The 24,208-nt window shown below is 48.0% G+C and overlaps 1 protein-coding gene across 4 annotated transcripts in view; it reads right to left on the reverse strand.

Moving 5' to 3' along the window:
* Positions 1-24,208, reverse strand: part of USF1 (upstream transcription factor 1) — a 1,351,219-nt gene that overhangs the window by 137,827 nt on the left and 1,189,184 nt on the right. For 3 of the 4 annotated variants that reach the window (XM_069607201.1, XM_069607199.1, XM_069607200.1), the window contains one exon: positions 21,998-22,126. The exons of the other annotated variant lie outside the window; for it this stretch is intronic. In XM_069607201.1, the coding sequence (XP_069463302.1) occupies positions 21,998-22,126 (129 nt within the window). The remainder of the gene's footprint in view (positions 1-21,997; positions 22,127-24,208) is intronic. 4 annotated transcript variants of the gene reach the window in all.

A 24,208-nucleotide genomic window follows, 5' to 3' on the forward strand; every position in this document is an offset into this window, starting at 1 on the left:
GGTAAGCACTTTCGCTCTGTGCCAAACTTTCCTCCCCAGAGCAGCTAGGGAGGGTATGTTTCCCAGTAGTTGCGAGGGTGCCCAGACCAGTTCCTTCAGTTGAAACGGGACGATCATGGCTTGCAGCAAGGGCGTTTCAGATGTGGGCTCGTCGGCTAACCATTTGGTCACGAAGCTGAGTTGGGCTGCCAGATAATATTTTTCCAGATTTGGAAGTTGAATTCCGCCGTGTTTGTATGGTAGAACTAACGCCGATAGCGCTATCCTGTGTCTGTTTTTCCCCCATAAGAACTCTCTTATTATTGTCTCAAGCAGTCAGAAAAAGGGTTTGTTGATATAGTAGTGTACATTCTGGAACCCGTAGCGGAACCGTGGGAGAACAATCATTTTGACTATCGAGGCCCTGCCCATCATCGATAGGGGCAGTTTCGTCCAAAAGTTCATTGATTTGCACAGAGCTGGAAGTGCTGCCTTTGTGTTGTGTTCATGCATCAGTGCATTATTTGGACTCTGAGGTATCGGAATGAAGTAGTCTGCCATTTTATCCCCACTGCCGGGAGTGCCTCTGTGTCCTCATGTTTCAGGGCCGCTAAGGGAGGGGGGGGGGGGGGGGGGGAACAGGCAGGATTTCGACTTGCTGAATTGGATTCCAGAGACCTTAGAGTAATTGTCCAAAACTTCGAGCATGGTGGGCACATTGAGGTGTGGGTTTCTGACATATTAGGACATCATCTGCGTAGAGTGAGATGATGTGGTCTACGCCTCCCAGCCTTATGCCTGCGTCGAGAAATTGCTTCCTAAAGTAGATGGCTATGGGCTCCAGTCCCAATATGTACAGCATTAGGGATAGTGGGCAGCCCTGTCTGGTCCCTCTGCATATGTCCCAGGCCTCTGACACGTGTTTCCCGGATTTCACCCTTGCTCTTGGTTTAGTGTATAGTATTGTAATCCATCTAGTAAACCCAGGTCCGAAGCCGAATTCCTTGAGTACAGCCACTAACCACTCCCAATATATGGAATTGAACGCCTTTATGGCATCCAGGGATAGTAGTGCGTACGAGTCCTTGTCTTTGTCAGTTTGCGCTATAATCCGACCCTCCAGAAAATTGCGGCATGAAATGGAAAATTTTGCTGCACAAAAAAAAAAAAAAATTGCGGCACACAACTGCGTTTTTTTGCGGCATTTTCTAACGTTGAAAAATATATCATTTAACATCTTTTTTAGCCTAAAACCAAGTAATTGCAAGGCCTTTGTTATTGAGGAACAAAATGTTGTGTTCTGTCTGGCCACGCTATGTAGGATAGCCAGGTTGAGTCACCACAGCCTAACATTTTGGATTGTGGTGGGGGAGGGGGGATATTGCCTGATCAGCTCCATGGAAATGGGGCTGCGCCACTACTTCCAGCAGACAAGTGGAAAACAAATAAACAGGCTTGAATTCAAAAGTGTAACCCTGGTGGAAGCCCATAGGTTTGCTTTTCGCTTGTCCTATGACCCCAGGAGAGAGGGGGAACAACTCTACACTTCTCCATGGAAGGAATCCATGAGGCCCAAGACACAGGGGCAATGCAGTGGAAGTAACTGCAAGCCCATAATACGTAGCCAAACAATGAACTCTCTTGGGTGGTCATCATTCCTTATGCCACCCACACATGGTGACTTAACACACCCGCAAACAGAAATGAAACATCACAACACTACCAGGGGTCAAGTCCTACAAATTAAAGACATCAAATGCAATGGCATGTGATGTCATCAGAAACTAGCATATCAAGGTGAAATATGCATATATCATTAAATTGGCTTTGCATAACCACCAAAATTGCACAGGACGAATGGCATTTGCCTTTCATAAATTTAAACACCCAATTTTGTGCGTAATTGGTGTCATACAGCCCAGCCTTGATTGAAGGCTGGGCTGCATGATACAAGCGCTCGTATCTGTATTCGTTTCAAATTGCTTTACAATTATTGTAAAGCAATTTGAAATGAATACAGCTACGAGAGTCTTCAATTGGAATCATGCAGCCCAGCCTTGATTCAAGGCTGGGCTGCATGATACAAACGCTCGCAGCTGTATTCGTTTTCAAATTGCTTTACAATTGGTATCATGCAGCCCATGTGAGTTCAGGTAAGTCGGTGTCATGGTTGCTACTCCCGAGGGTCAGGACTGGCCCAGCGCCCTCGGAAGCAGACCCGTCTTCCACTACTCCGGACCCAGCAGACCCCTACAGGGGCCCTTTGGAACGTGTCAATTCAGGATTTCTTTTCTTACCTGGGTGGAACCGGTGGAAGAACACACACTGGAAGCACTTCTCTGCTATTTAAACCACACCTGATGGAAAACACGTGCTTCGCGTTATTCTGCAGCAGCAGCAGGACGCTCACCGAGTCGGCTCCTGCATTCCAGGTCCAGTCATCTTCAGCTTCCGCGCAGCAACCTGTGGATGAAGAAAGACACAGAACAATACTTACCAGATCCCGGAATCCAGTCACCGGCAAAACCTGCAAAGAATAAACATAAGGTTAGAAAAGTGCAACTCGCTCGCAGCCGCGCCCGCTTACCTGATCCATCCGTGATTGCAACGGAGCTAACCGTGGCCTTCTCTTCGGCAGCTTCTCTGCACCTGAAAGGCAAAGGACATAATTAAAAAGGGGTTCGGGTGAAGGCAGTCGCATTCATCTTAACTTACCAGTTTTTGCACGCGCAGAAGCGGCCGCATCAACCGCAGCATCCCGGCACCTGAAAACTAGAAAAAGGACATTATTAGAGGTGCCATTAAAAGCGGCCAACGATCATTATACTTACGTGCATCGGCACGTGCAGTGGCAACGGATATAAAGCCCGCAGCATCCCGGCACCTGAAAACTAGAAAAAGGACATTATTAGAGGTGCCATCAAAAGCGGCCAACGATCATTATACTTACGTGCATCGGCACGTGCAGTGGCAACGGATATAAAGCCCGCAGCATCCCGGCACCTGAAAACTAGAAAAAGGACATTATTAGAGGTGCCATTAAAAGCGGCCAACGAACATTATACTTACGTGCATCGGCACGTGCAGCGGCAACGGAAAACTACGCCCACAGCATCCAGAGGCCTGAAACAAAGGAAAAGGGACATTATTGAGGTGCCCATCTTTTAAAGCCTAAAGACTACAGTATACTTACAGGCATCCGCTCGTGCAGTAACGGCGGCATCGCTCTTCGGCATCCCAGCACCAGTGCCAAAACTAAGGCCGCAAAAGACTTGAGCCTCAACACTGAACTCATCCAGTGACGTAACGAATCCACGCACCCCTGCACCAGACGCAGGATGGATATCTCAGCATTTATACGCCTAAGGTGAGAGCTCGCCGAGACAAGTAGAAAGCTAGGCTGTGGGAGAAACTGGCGATTGGTGGGAGAAGGAATCCCATCAAACGGTGATTAACCCTTTTTCTTCGACCTGCAGAAAACTTACCCTGCAAGTCAGACATTCGATAAGAGGAAGCCCATTCCTGAGAGTCGTCCGAGCTCTACGCTTCTCAATTGAAGAAACGATAGCAGCCCAGCCGGGATCAGCGCCTCCGTGGGAACCAGGTGAGCGTTACAGTCGGTATGTTGTTATTGGGGAGGTAAGAGTTCATGATGCATATTGCTGTCTGCTCAATGTGTCCCCATAGCATTATGAATCCGCCTTCCGGATCTATCTCTGACTTGGCCAAGCGGAATGGGAGCTGTGGGTGGATCCAGGTGTAGACTCCTCTAGCATATTTAGAGTAAGTGGTGCTGAATCCCTGTCCCCCCCCAATGTGTTTGGAGTTTTGTCATGGAGTCTGCCGTGCAGTGGGTCTCCTGTAGCAGTGCTATCATCACCGCTTTTCTATTTAAGTAGGCCTTAACTCTGTTTCTGCGGAGGTAAGTGCTCAGGCCTCTCACGTTCCATGTCATTACTTTTATTGCTGTTGTGGTCATGATGGTTCGAAGAGGGTATTACGGTTGTCCTGCTTCCCCATCTTAATTGCTCCTGGTCATGGTTCGAATATTGAAGACCCCGCCTGTGTGTGGATTAGGGCACGGGCTCCCCCCGCCTTCCACTCACCTCCTCCTCTCCCCCCGGTACCGCCTGGAGATTTACCAACCCTAGTAACGTTCATTCTAGTGAATGAGAACAGCAAACTAATCAACTTTGAACTGCCCCCAGCAGTTGCTTCCAACTTGCAGCGCTCAGGGGCACCCAAGCCTTTTGGACCTTTCCAGGCCTCCTGGTAAGGGTAGTGTGTTGGCAGTTGGCCTACACGTTTTCTGGAGGGATGTGTCGATGTCATCGGCGCATGTATGGGTCGGTGCGCTCCTGCCCGATGTTGCTTTCGTAGTACTATAGTTCTTGATGCGGTCCAATGGTTTATTCTTTAATTGTGCGAGCATCGGTCATTTCCTGTTACTTTAAATGTTCAGTGGCCTGTGATGATCTTTGCTGTTCCTTCCTTATCTGCAAGATTGTTGTGGTCGAGCCACATATTCGCCGCCGCAGGAGTTTCTAGGAAGATGTCTTTTCCTTTATACAGTACTTTGAGGCGCGACGGGTACATTAGCATGTACTTGAGGTTAAGTTCACGTAATCTTACTTTCACCGGGATAAATGAATTCCTTGCCCGTTGCACGGTGAGAGTGTAGCCTGGATACATGACTATTTTGGCATCCTGTCTCTTGATTTCCCCTCCTTCTCTTGAGAATCGCAATATTGTCTCTCTGTTGCGGAAATGTAGGACTTTTTCCAATGATTGGGCGCGGGTGCGAGCCCGGGGGAGGTGTTTTCTGCAGGGACCTGTGGGCTCGTTCTATCAAAAATCCCTGGGACAGTTTGCCAGCCCCAATTTCCTGCTGTAGCATTGTCTGTATGAACTCTGTTGGGTCCGGGCCCTCCATGCCTTCTGGAAACCCCCAGAATTCGGATATTGTTGCGCCGGGCTCGCCCTTCCGCATCTTCTGAACTCGCCTCCAGCCGCGCTACCTTTAGTTCAAGGTCCTGGATCTTAGATTTGAGATCAGTCGTGCTTTCAACGTTGTCCTGTAGTGTGGCCTCCGCTGTGGTCACTCTTTCAGTGAGATTGTGGGCGTCTTGTCTCATCAGCTGCATGTCCTATTTCACTTCGTCTATTTTAGTTTCAATAGACATGCGTAGCGCTGCTATGGCCTGCAGTACTTACGTATTTGTAGGGTCACCTTCTTGGGTTAGTAGTTCTTCTGTAGCCCGCGCGTCCTGCTGTTGTTTGGGCCTGACCGTTGTGAAGGAGTCCATTGTTACGGTTTTTGATTTGCCCTTAGGGGCTAACATCTCTTGTCTCGGGGTATTCAGTCCACCACCTTGTGTCAGGGGAAGTTGCCCGGTTGCTGGCTGCAAGTTCAATGCCAATCGTTTCAGGATTGAGTGACTGTTAGATTGTTGGCCGCAGAAGGGTGTATCGTCCCCTCGTTACTGTGTGTGCCTGTAGTAATCTTAATTCAGAAAGTTGGCGGCCCCGTTTGTTTTTTCGTGGCTGGGAAATCGTTGCGTCAGCCCCCTGATGGTTCAGTCCTTATTTCTGTGGGCCTGAGGCGTGTTGACCAGTAGACTTTTCCCGGGGCCCAGAACACCATAAGAAGGTTTGGTTACCGTTATGTCCTGCCTTTTATGGCGCTGCTTCCTTTCTGCTCGTGGTTGGTGGTTGTGTTGCATGTCCCTTCTTGCTCAAGGGCAGTCTTAGTACTGGGGTTGTTAGGCCGTTCATTGAAGGGTGGCCTTGCTCATGGGATTTGGGGTGCAAACTACGGCAGTTCAGGCAATGTTCAAGTTTAGCCGTATAGCCGTATGTGGAGTTTACCTTCTGTTTGTATTTTGCGATGTTATATCGGTGCCACCCCAGGCCTCAGAGTTGCTCTTGGGCCCCTCTGTCTTGCTGATCGAGTGGCCGCTTCGTTTCCAGGGGGGCTATGGCGGTGCCCAGTCTCGGTTGTCAGTAAAGGGCAGCGGTCCTCTGAGTCTCCATCTGGGTCTCTGGTGCAGTCCGCCTCCAGGCCGCCTCCTCGTTCTCTAGTGTCTGCTCCGCCCCTTCAGCAGGTCAGTCTAGTCAGTGGTCCCGGTGGAGTTCGCCTCCCAGCTCGCTTCGATTGGGTGCAGTGCGGGCTCCCCTTCCTCACCTCGCTGATAGGGGTCTGGCTGGGCAGTGGGCGTTCTGTGCGGTCGCTTAACGCGTTCGCGCCTCGGTGTCAGCCGGGGGTTTTGTCCTCTTCTTCTGTATCTGGGCTTCCCGCCTGCTGGAGCCATCTCTGCCTCGGCTCATGTGTCAGGGAGCAGGGTTGCAGGATGTGTCCAGCAGTGGGCACTGGTTCCCTCTGGGGTGCCTTCAATGTGCAAGGTAGGGGGTGTCAGTCTGAGTTTTCTTCTCTTGGCGGGCAGTCTGTTCCGCGTTGTTGCGGTTTACAGCATAGCCGCAGGCGCCGCCATCTTGCGAGTCGGGGGGCTCCACTTCACTCTCCGACTGCCTGTTGTATCGATCCGATTTTCTTGCGTGAGCAGCACCGAGTGTAGAGAAACAGTTCCCCTCCACGCTGCTTCCAAATTTATGGCCATATGTCAAGTATTAAGTAAACCATTCGGTCCGTTGCAGGAGCGCTGGCGGGTTCCGTCTTTACGTCATGCGCGCCGGCCATGCCCCCAAGGCAGCTGTCATGACCACTGCTTCCAAAGAGTCAGGACCTACCCAATATCCTTGGAAGCAGGTTCATAACATATACTATCGGCACCAGCAAGTCCCAATAGGGACCTTTTGGACCTTGTCCTGGCACCGGTGGTGCCAGGCTCATAGCATGGACCCGTCCCGGCACAGGAAGCGCCGGGCTCATAACAAGTGTGAGAGTGCTTGGGTGGACCTACCTGCAGCAGACCATGCTGCTTACTTACCAGCAAGATGATGTTTCACTCTCTTCTGGCAGGGACTACTTTTCCTTCTGGGTGGGGCAGGCACCACTCCCTGGATCATTGATGCTGGACCCCTTCTGGAAGCAGGAACTCTTGTCTGGGCGAGGCTGTGGAAGAAGACACCTAAGCACTCCTATGGACTATTTAAACCACACCCGATTGGTGCAAGGTGCTTTGCGTTATTCTGCATCTGCAGCAGGACGCTCACCGTGTCAGCTCCAGCGAATCTTCAGTTCCGGATCCTGTGAATAAGAAAATTACCTGCTGGGAACCAATCCTCAGTCTTCAGCAGCTCCTGCAAAACAAAAGGCACAGGTTAGGCAAAGGCAAAGTTAGCGGCTCAACTTACCCGATCCATCGGCAGCATTCAAGGCGTTTTTTCTGCATATCTCATACGGCATCGGGCCTGCAAAGACAAAGAACATTGGTTAGTAACGCTTAGTTACAAAACTGCTTACCTGTGTTACGCTCGCTCCAACTCTGCTTGCGCTGAATTCCAGCACCTGTAAAGACAAAAGAGACATTAAGGTGCATTCTACAGCCCTAGAGCAGCCTTTCTACTTGCGTGTCTTCGTATGCACCATTTTCTTGTTACGCTCTCTGCCACGAACCTGGGGGAGCATCTTCTTCGGCACCGACAGCATCTGAAAGGGAAAAGACAGACATTAAGGAGATAAGACATTTGAAGAGAGCAATCTAAAGGGAACTTTTATACTTACAAGTCACGCTCGTGCAGCACACGGCGGCATCGCTCTCAACTTACCCTCTGCAATTAAGAGGCTGAACTCATATCCAGTGAAGTAACTGGACCCAGCGCCCCTGCATGAGACGCAGGATGGAGAGCCCAGCATTCACCTATTTAAGGTGAGCACAACCATCGACCGAGTACCACGGGGAGAGAGGGAGAGAGGGCCTTGGAACTTCTCCCAATCATCCAGCCACTAATACCTTGATTTTCCACTTGCAGACACCTCACCCTTCAGGTCAAACTTTCGGTGAGAAAGGGGCCACATCCGGGAGCCAAACGAATCCTACGCCTGACATTGAAGACGGTTTCACCGCCCAGTCAAGACCCGCGCCTCCGAGGGAACCAGGTGAGCGTTACAGCAGCATTGGTTAGGGCCTGTTTTTAATTACAAACAGACTACAGACACACAGGGATGCTATAAATTATATTTTAAACTGTGACGATGAGAACATTTTAATAGACTTAGCTCATTTTATTAAGAATGCGTTGGTTGGTGCTAATAGCAATAGATGATGGCTTTTAATTTCCTTTTTTGTATTGATAAGGTGAAGGTGTTTTAACGTAGTCTATTTTCTGCCAATTTGCACTGTATTGCCTTTTGAGGAAGTGTAACTGAATATATTATCTATTTTCGAGATTATTTGTGCTTTAATGGATTGTAAATTGGAATAAAGTTTTCTACCTACCTCGGTGGCTACGAAAAGAAGACATTCAGGGCATATTACAAAGGCACTGTGAAGGGGATTTCAGACACCTCGATATCGGACCTGAGGGGAAGAGTGGACGCCTTGGAAAATAAGGGGGAGGGTATGAAAAACAATCAGATCAGTGAGAAGTTATTGGAAATTAGATATGATGCACGGCTGCTGGACTTGGCAACCAAAGAGGAAGAAGTCAGGTTGAAACTGGATGACCTGGAGAACAGGGAGAGGAGGAATAACTTGAGGGTGCTGGGTCCTAAGGAGCATTGAGGAGAAAAGGTGGCCGATATGGAAGAAAAGGTAAAGTGAATCGTTAATGCCCTGCTTGCAGCAGACTGGGATAAGGAGGTCAAGTTGGACAGGGTGCATTGTGGTGGAGGAGGAGAGGGTAAAGACCAAGTGGTCCGTTTCCACCTCTATGTTGAGAAAGCTGCAGTGCTGGACAGAGCACAACGCCTCCCAGACATACAGTATGAGTGGGACACGATTTGCAATTTCCAAGGCCTGTCCACTTGGCTGAATGAAAAGGGATCAGCTACAGGTGGGCTTACCCATCCGTCTTGATATTTGAGGTGAAGGAAGTGGACTACAAGATTGACTACAGGATCACCTCCGGCATGGAAGCGTTGCAGGCTCTGCATCACCTCACAGAAGAAGTGCACGCAGGGGGAGACAAAGCACTAGGAGGGGAGAGTGAGACAAAGTTGAGAGCTGTTCAGGGGCCTTCTGCTGACAAAGAGGGTACCGGGTGGTCAAATGTTTAGGAGACTGGGCACACCTTCGCTGGTGAAGTTACACTGGGGACTTGCCCAGAGTTCTGCCCTGAAGTCTATAATGTTGGCATAAGGCTGGTTGTTAATGTTAGACAACTGAGCGGGGTTGAACAGATATTGTATTGATAGGAGCTGGGTGGAGGAGGCATTACCTAGCGGCCCATTGTTTGATGGGCATCACAGGGAGGGGTGTGGGGTGTTGTGCTGGGGGAGGCGGGTAAAAGTGCAATTGGGCGAATGGTGTTTGAGGGAGGTCATATAGCCATGGAGTGTGTTGGCTATGTGGAGTTGGTTTGGATTCACTATGGTGGGGATAGATCATTGGCAAGAGGGGGGAAATGAGTCACCTCTGTGGGGGGATCATTGAATAAGAAAGGCTTGAACTTGCCAACCAAGCAGGTCAGGGTTGTACATGAATTTGGAGGCTGGGCCTGGACATTCTGATGGTGCAGGAAACAAGGCTCTTTTTGGATGTCTGGGGATTTGAAAAGGGGGGGGGTTGGCAAATAGTTCCGCAAAAGGTGGCATTTGAGAGACCCACTGGTAACGAGGGTCATGGAGGGGCAGGTGTTAGGGGTGAATTATTCCATGGGGGAGGTTAGGACAGCAGTGGTGTTAGTATATTGCCCAAATCAGGGGCAGGTAGTATTTTGTGTTGGACCCGATTCTGCAAGAAGCACAGGGGCTCCCGATTATTGGGGGAGACTTCAACATGTGGGCAGATAGTGTCATAGATAGGATGGTACTTCTGGAAGGCAGTTGGATAGTCAGGGGAAGGTGTACATTGGAGAAATATTGGGTGTGCAGGGACAGGTTGACATGCAGGGGATAAGGACTTCACTCGCCCTGCCCCACATGGCACATACACTAGGATAGGCTATCTTTGTATGGCCAGGGCACAGGTGGGGAGAGTAGAGTCATGTGAGGTGGTCCAGATTGGTTGGTCAGACCACAACCTGGTTGCTATGGCTATTGCATGGCAGGGGTTGAATTTGCAGGACAGGTTATGGAGGAAAGTGGTCTTTTTGGAGGAACTGCAGAGGGGCATTGAGGAATATATAAGTCAATGACATCAGGGAGGTGGATATTTGTCTGGTTTGGGTGGCGGCCAAGGCAACATGGAGGGATCTTTTAATTAGAGAGGAGGAAGGAAAAAGAGGGAGCAGGCACTGATGGAGACAAGTTACATCAGGAAATTGCAGCCCTAGAAGGGAAAATACAGGGTTTGAGAGTTTTGGACAATGTTCTTTTGATAGAGGTTAAGGAAAAGAGGTTGGAGTTAAAACAGTTTGGGGACGGGAGATGTGGTTAGGAAATTACAGTTTCTGAGACAAAAGTACTATGAAAAAGGGGACAATGCAGACGCTTTGTTAGCGGCCATGCACAGGGCACAACGGGCCGAGAGATGGGTGGAGAAAATAGTCTTTCGGAGGGAAGGTTGGGCCATCTGACCACCAAATGAAACTCTGTAATTAAGCTGTCTAACTTGCGCCAACCTCTCCTCATCAACTCATTTCTAGAGGAGTTTAAGCAATCCTGCATCGGATCCAGAACTATGTTGAAGTTTCTTCAGTAATGATTGAAAAAAAGATCAATTAGAAAAGATCAAATAAATTTAGCTGGCTCTGCAGCTCTGGATACGTTGTGAAACCTTTGGAAAGAAGTGAGTGTCATCAGAGTGGGGGCATAGAAACAATACAACAGCAGTTGAGTGTCCTGTATTCTGACTAATTGAGACCACCCTACCTACAGAGTCACTTAGATTCCAAAGAACATTGAGGGGTACATTTTTCCCAATAAAGATTGCCACATCCATTCTGCAGTGTTGAATGTCGAATAGAAAGTCTGGCCTACACGGCAAAGTTTTAACTTTTGTGCTTCGTTATTCTTGTGGTTTGTGTTTTGCAGCAGAGCGATGTCGCAAGACAATGGACCTCATTACGGGTCGGGCGGTCCGGAATTAACAGTGGCGGTAAACCCGCCGCCACTGTTAATTCCGGACCGCCCGATCCCGAGTCCTGCTGGCGGGAGGTGATCTTCCAGCCTGGTCTGACCTGGCGGGTTGAACACCTCCAGCCTGCAGGCGAACTTGGAAACACCAGCACCATACCGAGATGGTGCTGGTGTTTCCACTTCCATATTCCTATTGAGTCCTATGGGACTTAATGGGAACTGGGATTAACACCATTCCGCCTCCGTGACTCCAGGGACACCGGGGCTGTAATGCCCTGGTAATTCCGGGAGTCACGGAGGCGGAATGGTAATACGAGTCCGGCGGTAACCAGGCGGTTTTACCGCCGCGGTTACGGCCGGACGCGTAATGAGGCCCAATGACTTCAAACAGGTAAATTACCAATTTCGGTTGGGTGATATTGTTACCAATTTCGGTTGGGTGATATTGTATGTAAATATGTGCTCTGTAAAGCACTTTGGATAAAGGCGCTATATAAATCACACATTATCATTCTCATGAATTACTTTTTACATTTTGCAGGATTATTCAGTCCATTCACATTCCATGATACCAATTTAAGGTGCTGTGACTTATCCAGGGTATTCATCCCTTCTTCCCAAGGGGGAGCCACCCTCTTTGGGAACAGGGAGGTGGGAGGGAAGTCTGCCAAACATACCCTCCCTTGGGGAAAGGGCAAGCCGGATCCCTCTGGGGACAAGGAAATCCCAAATAACAATTACATCCCAATACCCCTGTTATGTCAAAGCTCTTAATGTTTATAGGTAACGTGGGGGTTGAACAAGGTAACCATATACAGGGCTCCTTTAAAGTGCGTGGCTTGGTTTCTGACCTGTACTTTTTTTTTATATTTAATTTTTTTTGAATTTTCAAGGCAAGTGTATTGCACAGTAGTACATTCTTGTTGTCTTCACATTGGTACATCATTGTATTATTATATTTGAAACAAATATTGTACAAGTATTGCAATTAACTTTCCCTTCCGTTTTTGCGTAAAGTTAGTTTCTGTCCATCCTCCCTACCCCCGAAGACGGTCGGTCTGTTTCATCTTGATCGTTGGCAAAAACTTGGATGGTATTTGGTGCGAGCTGGGACGCTTTCCTCGGTTGGTGAGCGTGGGCTCATGTTGTGCGACGGGTCTCTTCATCTGTGGGTTGGTGCGTGGTGTTCAAGTCTCATGTGAATGTGTGGTTTACGGAGACCCCGAGTCTGCAAGTTGACTTCGTCTTTGGTTTGGGATGTATATTGTGGTGAAGTCACTCCAGGTTTCTTCGTGGCGTGCTGCTTTTCCATGGAGGGCCGCCGTGATTTTCTCCATCGTATATATGTGTGTTGTGATGTTTATCCATTCTTTTTTTTGTGGGAGGTGTGGGGATTTCCATTTGGTTACTAGGCCTGCTCTCGTAACTAGTAGCAGCGGAGATGCAAGTTCCTTTATCCTGATTAGTTAGTTATCTTCCTCTTCTAGGCTGAATAGAGTTAGGAGGGGAGTTGTGTTTCTTTCAATGCCGTCTATTTGTATAATCCATCCGAGCACCTGAGTCCAGTATATGCAGACTTTTGTGCAGTTCCACCACATGTGCCAATAGTTGGCGTCCATTCCGCATTGTGCATGCGTGCTATGAGGCCTTTGTTCGTGGAGGTCGTGTCAAGAATTTTCTCAAAGGCGGTGAGTTCTCTATGTATCTTGGTTTTCCATTTGCGTTTGGATAGGACGCCCTTCAAGTGTAAGTAGAGGAAGATCGGTATTGGGTGCAGCTGGAGGGCTTCCTCCAATTCAGTGATTGCTATGAATTTGTCATCTCGCCATAGCTATCCGATCCTTTCGAGTCCCGCGTCGAACCAGGTTTGATATCTGGGATGTTCTGGGATTTCTTCTCTGACTCCTGGGGCCCATAGGTGACTAAAGAGGGAGGCCATGTGGTTACTCCAGCCATTCCTTTTCCCTCCGTCGATATATTCCATATCGTTCCCAGCATTGGGTGGTCGCGCAGTTTTCTTGTGAGTTTTGGTCTGGGCACCCATAGCCATTCCGAGAGGGTAGCGGGGGACAGGTTGTTGTTGTCCAGCTGTGCCCATTGCAAGTCTTTTCTGTCTCGTAGGTGTGGAACGAGGACTCTTAGCTGGGCCGCCTGGTATTATCGCTGGATATCGGGGAGGCCGACCCCTCCTCGGTCTTTAGGTAATATGAGGGTTTCGTAGGGTATTCTGGGTTTCTTCCCTTCCCACAGGAATCCGGTTATTGCCTTTTTTACTTGTTTAAAGAATTCTTCTGGGATCGTCACAGGGAGGACTTGGAAAGGATGTAAGAAGCGTGGGAGACTAACCATCTTAATGGCGTTCAAGCGCCCCCTTCCAGGAGATCGAGAAGGGGTGCCATTTTGCGAGGTCCGCGTTAAGTGCGGTGAGAAGTTGGGGGAAGTTGGCCTTGTATATGTCGGCGATGTCTCTCGTCAGATTGATGCCCAGGTATCGGAGTGTGGAGCCTCCAATGGTGAGGCCTAATTGATTGATTTCCGCTTTCTGGCTTGTGGTGGGTTCATGTAATGGGAAGAGAATGGATTTGATTGTTAACTTTGAAGCCTGATAGTGAGCCATATTATTCAATGAGTTGAATAGCTCGGGGGATTGATGTCATCGGATTTTGTACATGTAGTAGAATATCATCTGCATATACTGCCAACTTGCATTCCCTTCCTTGTACATGCAGGCCCTCAACTCGTTGATCTGCTCCGAGTGTTTGAGCCAGTAGTTCCAGTGAAAGCGCGAACAATATTGCCGAGAGGGGGCATCCTTGCCTCGTGCCTCTGCTCAGTGGGAACCAGCGGGAGTACTGAGAGTTCACTGTTACGGAAGCCCGAGGCGATGTATATACTGCTTTGATTCCTTGTCAGAAAGCAGGGCCAAAGCCTATTTTCTTTAGTGTTGCTTCCAGGAAGTGTCAATCGACCCTGTCAAACGCTTTCTCCGCATCGATGGAGAATAGCACTGGTGTATTCAGCATTTTCCTGGCTTCGTGTATGAGGTGGAGAGTCTTGCGGGTGGAGTCTGCTCCCTATCTACCAAGGATAAATCCGACCTGGTCGTTGTGGATGATGGCAGGCATGTGTGTGTTTCCAACCGTGCAGTGAGGACCCGCATGTACATTTTGGCGTCTATATTTAGGAGGGAAATTGGGCGGTAGGACGCGCACTGCTTGGGGTCTTTGCCTTCTTTGGGGAAGACCGTGATTAGGGTCTCGGAGAACGATTCGGGTGCGGAGCCAGTTTGGAGGATATGGTTAGAGAGTTCAACCATAAACGAAAGGAGGGTGTCAATGAAGGTCTTGTAGAACCCTGTCATGTAGCCATCATTTCCGGGGGCTTTCCCTGTTGGGAGCCTTTTGATTGCATCTTCTATTTCTTTGTCTGTGATGGGGGCGTCAAGGGCTTGTGCTATTTCAGGGGATAGACTTGGGATAGTTACCTTTTCCATATATTCTGTGATTACCCTCATCTTGTATGGTCTCAGAAGCGTACAGTTTTTCATAGAAGTCGGCAAAAGCTTTGGGGATATTGGTGGGGTGGTCCCCGTGGGGATCATTCTCATTTTCTATGGTTTCAGGTATTGAAGTTTGCGCACAATTTGGTCTGTTTCTAGTTGTCGCAGTTCCTCTCACTTTCTGGTTGACTCTTATTTTTTTTCTCTCTCAGCGTCTGCAGTTTGGGCGCTAAGATCTAATTGCGCTATTTCGTTTCTCAGCTTATTTTCTATCAGATGGTGCTCCCTTTTCTTTGCCGCTGCTTCTTTGATTAGTATGCCTCTCCACGTGGCTTTCCCTGCTTCCCATACCATATTTTTCGAAACTTCGCCGGTGTTGTTTCGTTGGAGTATTTGCAAATGTTCTTTCGCAAATTGTTCTCGGAATATTGGGTCCTTCCAGAGTTTCGTTGCAACGCCATTTCGAGCGTCTGTGGGGGAGCTCCATCTGGCTGAGGATGATCGTGACCATGTTGTGATCTGACCACGTTATGGAGGATATTTTTGATGTGGACAACGCCACTGTTAACTCTGGTGTAAGGTATATATAGTCGATTCTAGTATATGTGGTGTGCGGCGCGGAGTAGAATGTGAAGCTTGTTTGGTGGGGGGGTTCATATAGCGCCATGCTTCTGAGTTTGTAGGAGTCCATCGACCTGTACTTCTTAACGCCTTCTGATGATGACCCGGATCAATGGCATCTTCACTTGCCTTCAAGGTAGGAACTAAACCATCACTAGATGCCAGCAACAGGGGAGAGAAGCAGCTGGACCGTGAGAAATGCCAGCCTGCATGTCCATGCAGAGGAGGTAGCCCCTCCTTCACAGGAAGAAGGAAGAACTACATTGTTAACATGGTGGGCAGAGAGTCGAGGAAGCCTGTGGAATGCTACCGCTTGGGGACCAACGGAGAACCTATAGAGCCGGTGACGCCGCTGGTGAAGGAACCAAGGTCCAGCCAGGAGCAGCGTGTTGACATCCTATCATAGAGACGTCCTGAGTCAGTCCTTCCAGAAACAGGGTCAACAATGAGGCCTGAACAGCAGAACTGCAATGCCCAGAGACGCCACGGGGCGACACCGTAGTTGGATTAGAGGTACGGAAAGTTCTATTGAGAGGGCGGGCAATAAGGCCACAGCATAGCCATTGCAGGGCTGTACAGGCCCGTAGCCAGTGCTGGGCTGACCATACAAGAAACCCAGGAAGGGTTGAAAGAAACAAGCTACGAAACAGGGCTCAGCACACACAAAACCCAGATGGGATTGAGAAACCAGTTACCCGACGAGGGGCTGAATGAAAGGGTACGCCAAACACCAAAAAGGGCTTATCAAGTCTGAGGCCTACCGAGGCAGAGAAGTTGAAACATTCAGATAAGACAAGGAGTGAACGTTTCTTTTCTAACTACCGACCTATCCAGTCCCGTGAAAGATTTTCCGGGAGACGGCATAAAGTAAAGTCTGTTTGGAGTTCATGATGAGGACAGTGTCTTAACCTATTTTGATCTAGAAGAGGAGGAGAACGTAAGCACTCTTTGATGGGTGTCAGAAAACCAGCCTCCACTAAGTTACAAACGGGGGGAAGTAACCCTAGGCCAACCTCAGGCTAGATTCTCTTTTCTTTCTTTCTTTTGCAAGTGCAAGCTTAGTTGGTAGGTTAAAGTAGATTTGGATCGAGGACAGTTTATTTCGTGAGACATTCTGACAAGCAGCAGTTTTTTTGTGGAGTAGGGCCCTCGTTATAGAAATAGAGTTAGAGGAGGTTTTCTTAAATTTCTCAATAGATCATCATTGAAACATGCCCTCTTGTCGGTCTCCTATGTTTGACTTACCACAGTGCCTAATGTGGGGATCAGATCTGCCATGTTGGGGAAAGTGCAGGGTTTTTCTGTTAAAGCACATAAGGGAACTAGTAAACAGGGAAGCATTCGTCTGTCCCTCATCAAACAGTCAAGTGAGTGGCAACAACACCAGCTGTAATGTGCAAAAATAAAATATTAAATTGTTAACTATGTACAGAACACTACACTAGGACAGAAGATACTGATAATCAAATAGTATGATGAGCTGAAGGACACTGGTTCCAGTTTATCAACCTCAGTCGGATGAACTACCATAGCGATAAACAGCAGTGGACAAGTAAAGAGAAATGCAATATGAGAAATACCACCCAGCCAATTTATGATAATGCAAGGATTATCATGCAAGAATCATAAGTATTATTTCATGGCAAAGATTTCTTTATTGGCCAATACTGAGGGTGAATATACCTCAATTTAAAACACAGATCACAGGATCACCCATGAGCACCTAACATGCTTGGCAGAACTAATAATAGATAACTGTTAGGAAAGATTTTGTAATTGTAGGTAATTTTCCTTCCATGTGGCAACCCCTAAACTTTTTGCTGTTGTTTTTCACCTTGTTCTTGACTTTGCCAGAGAAGTGCAGCCTTCTGCCGCACTCCTCTGGGCTTTCGCTCCTTTTCTTATGGGGAAACTGACATGCCCTTAAGACAGTCAGTTTCCCATAGTTTCTTTTATCATGTTGCGGCTTTAGTGCAACATGACACAAGAGGGCACTGTAAGCTAAGTTACAGCTCTCTTGGGTCTCTAGCCTTCTACAGGCCCTAGATACTCGTTTAGGATTGTATTTGATCAGTGCAAGTCATTCAGGGACTGGAATGGTGGCAGCGATCGTTTTGTGTATTTTGAGCTCCTTTTGGCGTTCTAAGCGCGTTTTTCGCGCTGAACCCAAAATGGTGGCCTGGCTCCCAAAATGGCCAGACCACGAGGCTCCTTTGTCCTGTCCACTGACCGTCTTGCTCCCTTCACCTTCCCCAGGTCGAGCGACCCGGGGCCTTCCTTATTTGGGCATGTACTTTCCCGCGAAACACGGATGCTTTCGCGGGCTTCTACATGTCTTTTGTGTGCCTCCAGGGTGTGGGCTGGGATGTCTGGTCCCAATACACATCCTGGGTGCCAGAGAGTCTAGGGTGGTGTGAATGCCTGGGACCACCGTGGTCCGTGATTGGTCCACGAATGGTGTGTGTGTTGATGAGTGGATCTCCCATTGGCTCCCCTCCGTTTTGGCGCAAAGGGAACCGTGGATAAGAGGGGGCTGGAAACACCACTACCATGTCGATCTCCTGAGTTCTCACGAACGAAGGAATACAGGAGCCAAGTATTCTGCAACCAAGAGGCTGGACCGAGGAATCGCTGGTGACCCGCTGAAGGACTCCTCCTTTGCACTGCTGTCGTCCTGTGAAACCCTTTCCTCCTTTGATCGAACCAGAAGGCCTGTACTGGTGCTTCGACCTTTGGTATAGCAGGAACAGCTATTCTCGGCAACTTCATCATCTCCTGCCAGTAAGCCTTCGGAAGCGTCTCTGGGCCATCCAGTTGACTGACCAGCTTACACGGGAGTCCTGCTCTGTAACCGCCGCCAGGTTGTGTTGTATTTCGAGTCCTGGTCACTCTCACACACTTAGTACACTTGGCGTTCCCAAGTCTGAAGTGAGTAGTGTACATTTGGCTCGGATACACACGGCCGCTCCGTTGCCCTGCGGTGGTGACAAAACTGTGCAGGTTTCTTCGATTGGGACGTCTTTTTTCTCTACACGACGACGAGGCATTCCCGGCTCTTCTGAACCTGCCAGCTGCTGAAACTAACGTGGAGAAGCCTGGGTCTGCTTGCATCGGGGACCGGTGAGTAGTATAGCTAGGATCTGGTCGCCCTCCTGCAGTAGCCCATTGCTTTTCCCCGCTGTGTAAAAACAGCACCCTTTTGTCCGTACTCGCGCTCTGCTTCTGCTCACTGTGGAGGCTGCGCTTGAGTCGCGGAACCTGTTCTTCTTTTGTTGTGCACTAACCCGAACTGCCTGACTTCCTCCGAAGAGCTTCTCCTTTTACCCGTTGGCACCAGCGTGTGCAGGTACTTTGAGCACAAGGCTCCACTCTTCGCAGGGCTCGGACTTCCATCTAGTTAGGTGCCTCTGAAGGCGAACTGAGTCTAAAGCATTATCGCACTGCCTGTTTTCCTCCCCTTGCAGGTGGACTACACATTTCGTGCCTCTAATGCTTGAGACTGTCGTATTTGTATATATATTGTGTTGATATGGTATGTGTTGGCTTAATATTGTGATATTGTGATGTTCTCGCTGCGGTCGTTGTTTTAAAGGCCTTAAAATAAATGTGTATATATTTTTGATATAACAACTGTTTGGAGTAGTCTGTAAGCGCTTTTGCTTTGTGTGCTCATTGCGGGCTTTCAGTCACCCTCACCCCTCTTGAGACCTAGTCTTGACCGCCGCGATCGCTACCTTGATTGGTCTGGCTCGTCCAGAGGTTACCCTGTTCCAAGTAATTAGGTTGGCCTTCTGAACTTCTGCGCCACCAGGACAGAGTTCAGAAATCCGTCTTAACAATAACCTTTCATAGTGACAGGTTCATGTGATCTACAAGTCAGTTTGTTGCTCCAATAGACCTCGATTCCCCCTGTAATCCCACCCAAGACCTCAGTGCGCTTCAAGTTGTGAGTGCTAGGCAAATGTGTCACCTCGTGCGTTCATTCTGCGTCCCCACCAGGCCGATTAGGTCATCTATGGTGACTATATTCATTTCTCGCCCATGGGCCGGAGTCACTTCCACGACCCAGTGAAGGAGTCGAGATACCACCAAGACCAATGACGACTTCCGATTATTCCCGCCCCAAAAAAAGTGGCATGCCCATCAATTGAAATAAAAAATGAGAGCCTTTTTTGTGGAGCGCAGGCATTTTGAAAAAAAATTAAAATCGTTTTTTATACATCTTTATTAATGGCTTTGTAAATTAACAATCAGTCATGGCATATATTGACAACTCATTATGCAATTCAGGATATATGCTAAAGGTAAATCACAACTGCCAACTGATAGAGCATGAGTTAACAAAAAGAGCATGAGATAACAAAAAAAAAAAAAACAAGAGTGGCATTATCCAAAGTGAATTACTCCTGGCAAGGTGAGGTTCACAGTTCATCTCTTAATAGTACAGCTTAGAACCTAGATCTCAGGCATAGTATACATGGAAATTGTACAGGCATGCAAACATTACCTGTCCACACTATGAAATGTAATATTGCTGTTGCAGTGCATATATGTTGCCAGTTACATCAAGTTCCCAGTGCCTGCTAGTCTTTGAGATGTGTGTGTGTGGGCAGCTAATTCTATGCAGGTCTCTTCTCAGGAGTTACACCATGCCATGTCCTTGTACCAGGCCTGCAGCCTTGGGGGACGATTTAGACCACCAGTTGATTGCTACCTCTCTTTTTGCTAGCAGGAAATCGTTTTTTTGAATCTGCATAATAAATGTTTTAACATTTGATCAATGCAACCTGTGGTTCCATACAACTGAGGCGGCGCGGGGGAACCTATGCTCGACATCACCTACATCCATGCATAAATGAGGCATAGCTATCTTTAAAGTGTAATTAAATGCCAGACAAACCCCCAAAGGGATGCGTTTGTTATGGAAGAGATGAGAAGGGAGGAAACAAGACCCTGGTTCTCGCAAACCTCTACCAGGTGTGAGAAGTTACTGATACATTTGGAACAAAAACCAAAACAAAAATCTAATTCTAGGTCATCTGATTAATGCCACAATCCTTGTCAGTACATTGCCAAACATAATTTCCACTTTCCAATACCCCATCACTTCCTCCCTCTTTAGAAATGGTTCTTGGCTCCCTCTCTAGAAATGGTTCTGGCACATATGGTGGTGCTTTGAAACCACCAAAAACAAATATATGTTTCCATGTTGCTGCTGGAAAAAAGTCTGGTCCATGTATGAATATCACACAAGTACTGGGGAGGATGCTGAATGTAGGAGGGAATGCAATATGTACTCATGTGTAACCCCACATACATTTAGGGGTCACCTATGGCTTCATAGGTATGGTAACAGGACTACATCTTTAGCCCTTTGGCACCAAATAAAGGTAAAATAAGGGTGTAGATAGCATCGCAACTTGAAAACCTACAATGAAAACGTAAAACAAAGGTGTTTTTTGTAAATATACTTGGAGCATTTTACAGTGTGTATCAGTAATGCTTAATGTATACAGTAACTGCTTTGAATGTAAACACTTAGGTCCTGATTCACGGAAGCCTTTTATAATGGCGCAATCCAAATGAAAAATGCTCTGTGAATCGGGCCCATAATTCCTGTGACAAAAATTTCACAGACACCATTTTAAAATCTACTTACCCAATTACATACATTTGTCAGAAAGTGTCAGACTTTGGTGTATTTCAATAAGAGCCCACTGGATCTTACCTTTGTGTACGAGAACATATCATATCAATTCCCTCATGTAATTGAAGAAAAAGATCTGTCATCCCCTTTGGGAGCAGTGGACATGATGCGGACGCCAGACTGTAGTTAAATACCTCAGCCTGGCAAAACTGAGAGAAAAGCTGATGGGGTCAAAGTTATTGACGTGCCATCCATAGCAAGTATGTTATCTTTTCTGAATGCCTCTTTTGTGTGGTGTCCGAAAAGCCGCCTTCAGTAGAGGAACCCCTGTGCTGACCCTCACCCTGGCACACTAGGTGGAGTGCTCTTTAGACCTGCTGCCCAGTGGTTACTGGTGCTCAAGACGCCGAAGAGAGTCGGTATCGGTTTTGGGGCCAGCCAGGTGAAGAGCAGATGGGAGTAGTTGGGCCCCTTAATTGCTGCACCTATCTGTATTGCCCCAAGCCTTGCATTAGGCACAGGATCATGCAGTTATATATATTTCTATAAAATACATGTAGGGCATTTTGGCTTTCCATCTATCCCCACCACTACTGTGCCCGGTAGACACCAGGTGCACTCGTGAGCATAGCGATAACGAATAACAGAAGTGAGGGAGCTAGACGAGTCCTCTTCCTCCCTAAACAAAGAGAAGACAAGAGCATCCCAGCAAGCACCACTTACAGTCAATGCCTGTTTGCATGCAAGAAAACAATCTGCCACATGATGCCCTCACCACTGCACCTATGCCTCTTGCTCAGCATTTGATGCTACTGTGCCATAAGTAAAGAAAATAGAAAAGTACTGGGAGCTTCAGGAGAAGCAGTGTTCCTGCGTTGCATGTATCATTATGCAATTGAAAAAACACAATGGATTAAAGCCAACACTCCTTGCTAATTGATGGGGTTCATAAGGAGACAGTCACAACAGGAAGCATTTATTAGTCTACAATATAGTTTCAAAATAAATGCTCCAGCATCCAATGAACCACAGGTCAGATGACTGTGTTGCATAATTGCACTATCCTCCTGGCCGGCTCTCTGGTAGCATATCGAGAGCCTTTCCTTCTTACCTGTTGTCGCAGAACCTCATTATCCATCTGTAGCTGGTTAAGGCTCTGCAGTTCCTCGGAGAGGCGAAGGTTGCCCTGTCTTAACTCCTGTATGTAATCACAGGCTTTTGACAAAATTCCACCCTTACTCTGTATAAAATGAGAAAAATGGGCAGAACGTCACACCAAAGCTTTCACCCCGTTTAAATATGACTCAGATTTGTTCATTGACAAAGTTAGAAAATAACATACATTTTTAAACTAAGGCACAGAAATGCAACTTTTAAACTCTTCTAGCTAACAGCTATGAACCTACCATCAGCGAGTATACAGTTAGGACCACAGTGACGAATAACTAGATACTGTGATGAAACCTATGATGAAGCCCCTTCTCCCCGAGGGTGAGACCCATTCCATGAGGCAAGGGAGGCGAGGACGCTACCCGATAGCCCCCTAGGGGTGGTACTCAGCACTGGGATATGATGGGGGACCCCCCCACTGGGATACAGGGAGGACATAATGGGCAGATGCAGTTATTTGTACAGAAGGTACAGGAGTGGCCTGTGGACCTCAAGGGCATTCGAGAAGCCAGTGTGAAAAAGGTGCCTAGGACCCAAGAAAGAGAAACACAGATATGGGGATGGCACCCGAGAAAGAGAAACACAGACAGGGGACTGGGACCCGAGAAGTCAATACAAAGGGGTCTGGAACCCGAGAAAGAGAAACACAGATACAGGTGTCTGGAATCCGAGAAGTCAATACAAAGGGGCCTGGGACCAGAGAAAGAGAAAAAAAGAGACTGGGGTTGCTCACAGTCACTTCTTCCATGAGGGAACTTTAGATTGCCTAGCCCCTTCCACAGGCTAGCACAAGCTTCTGTTCTTCCAGATCCTCTTCTACCGTCTGTGTTCAGCTGGGCTCTCTCAGGTTTCCCTCTTTAGCATAGCAGGGTCGCTACAAGGCACAAGGAACCCTTCAATCCCTTGCTGCAAGCTTTTTCTCCACTGCTTTCCTTTAACCAATGAGACAGGGAACCCGTCCCCAGCTAAGACAACTTGCAACTGAACAGGCTCTCCTTTTATTCAGTCCTTTCTCTCCTTAGCCGACTATTGATTGGATGAAATGTCTGGCTTCACCATTGTGGAAGTAGTGCTTACATCATATCCTCCCATGGTTGGCCATCCCGTATTGGTCAGTTCGAATAACAATTGGATAAATTAGGAGTTGTGCGGGAGGATCACCTGGATGAGGGGTCTTCAGGGAGTGGAAGTGAGACACTGGAAGGTGAGATGCGGTATCCCCTTCCATGTAACACCTTTTCCCCATCCTACCAGGTAGGATACCTAGGAACTCAACCCCCGCCCCTTTCCCAACATTAGCACTTTCTCACGGACAGCTCACCGTGAGCGAAAACGGACTAACACCAGAGCCATGTAAATGACATGTCCCAATAAAATGGTCAGGCAACGTCAGGCAATTACTGATCATTACACACACCCGACTTCCATCACACTTCACCACACTGATAAAAGGCGGAGCAGGAAAGCACACTCTGAGCAAGATAAAGTACACAAGCAGCAGTTCCAAGATGGCAGTTTAACACGAGGAGAAAGACTGCGAGACCAGAGAGGGTTGCAAGGAGGGAAGTGCCATTGAACTTTTCAGACCGTTACTTTCGCGAACCTAGGAAAGTAAGAAGCCTAAGACCGGAAAATAAAGCTGAACAAACCTGCATTATGTGTCAGAGGTACCCGGGCCTCTCCCATGTCAATAACCAAGGCGGGGAGGAGTGGCTGCCGCTGTGGTGCTGTCCTTGGCTCCTACAACAAAGCAGTGCCAGGGAAGATAGCACAGCCGGTGAGTTGGAGAGACTGATGCCAAACCAGCCTGTGTTAGAACCAAGGTTGCAAGCAGCAACACTGTACGAAGAAATCAAAAGAGGATGTTGCGTGAAACGTATGTGACAAACAACTCGAATATAATAGAAAACCAGAGGAGTGATTCAACTTTTTGGGGAAGGCAAATAAGATACCATAGCCAGAGTGATCCAGCGGCACGTGGGTGCTCACTCGAAGGTCTCTGTCAGGTATCCAACTAATTGGCAACTTTGAAAGGGGAATTTTGAGATCGAAGTGGTCCTGCAACGGGTCAAGCTAAATCCTGTGCACATTCGTAGGTCTTCGATAGTTGAACGCATGCTACAATTGGTCCGAGCCTGGCTGAAGGAGACCA

The sequence above is a fragment of the Ambystoma mexicanum genome, chromosome 1p (assembly GCF_040938575.1).
Source record: "Ambystoma mexicanum isolate Mex_15411 chromosome 1p, UKY_AmexF1_1, whole genome shotgun sequence".
Taxonomy (NCBI): Eukaryota; Metazoa; Chordata; class Amphibia; order Caudata; family Ambystomatidae; genus Ambystoma; species Ambystoma mexicanum.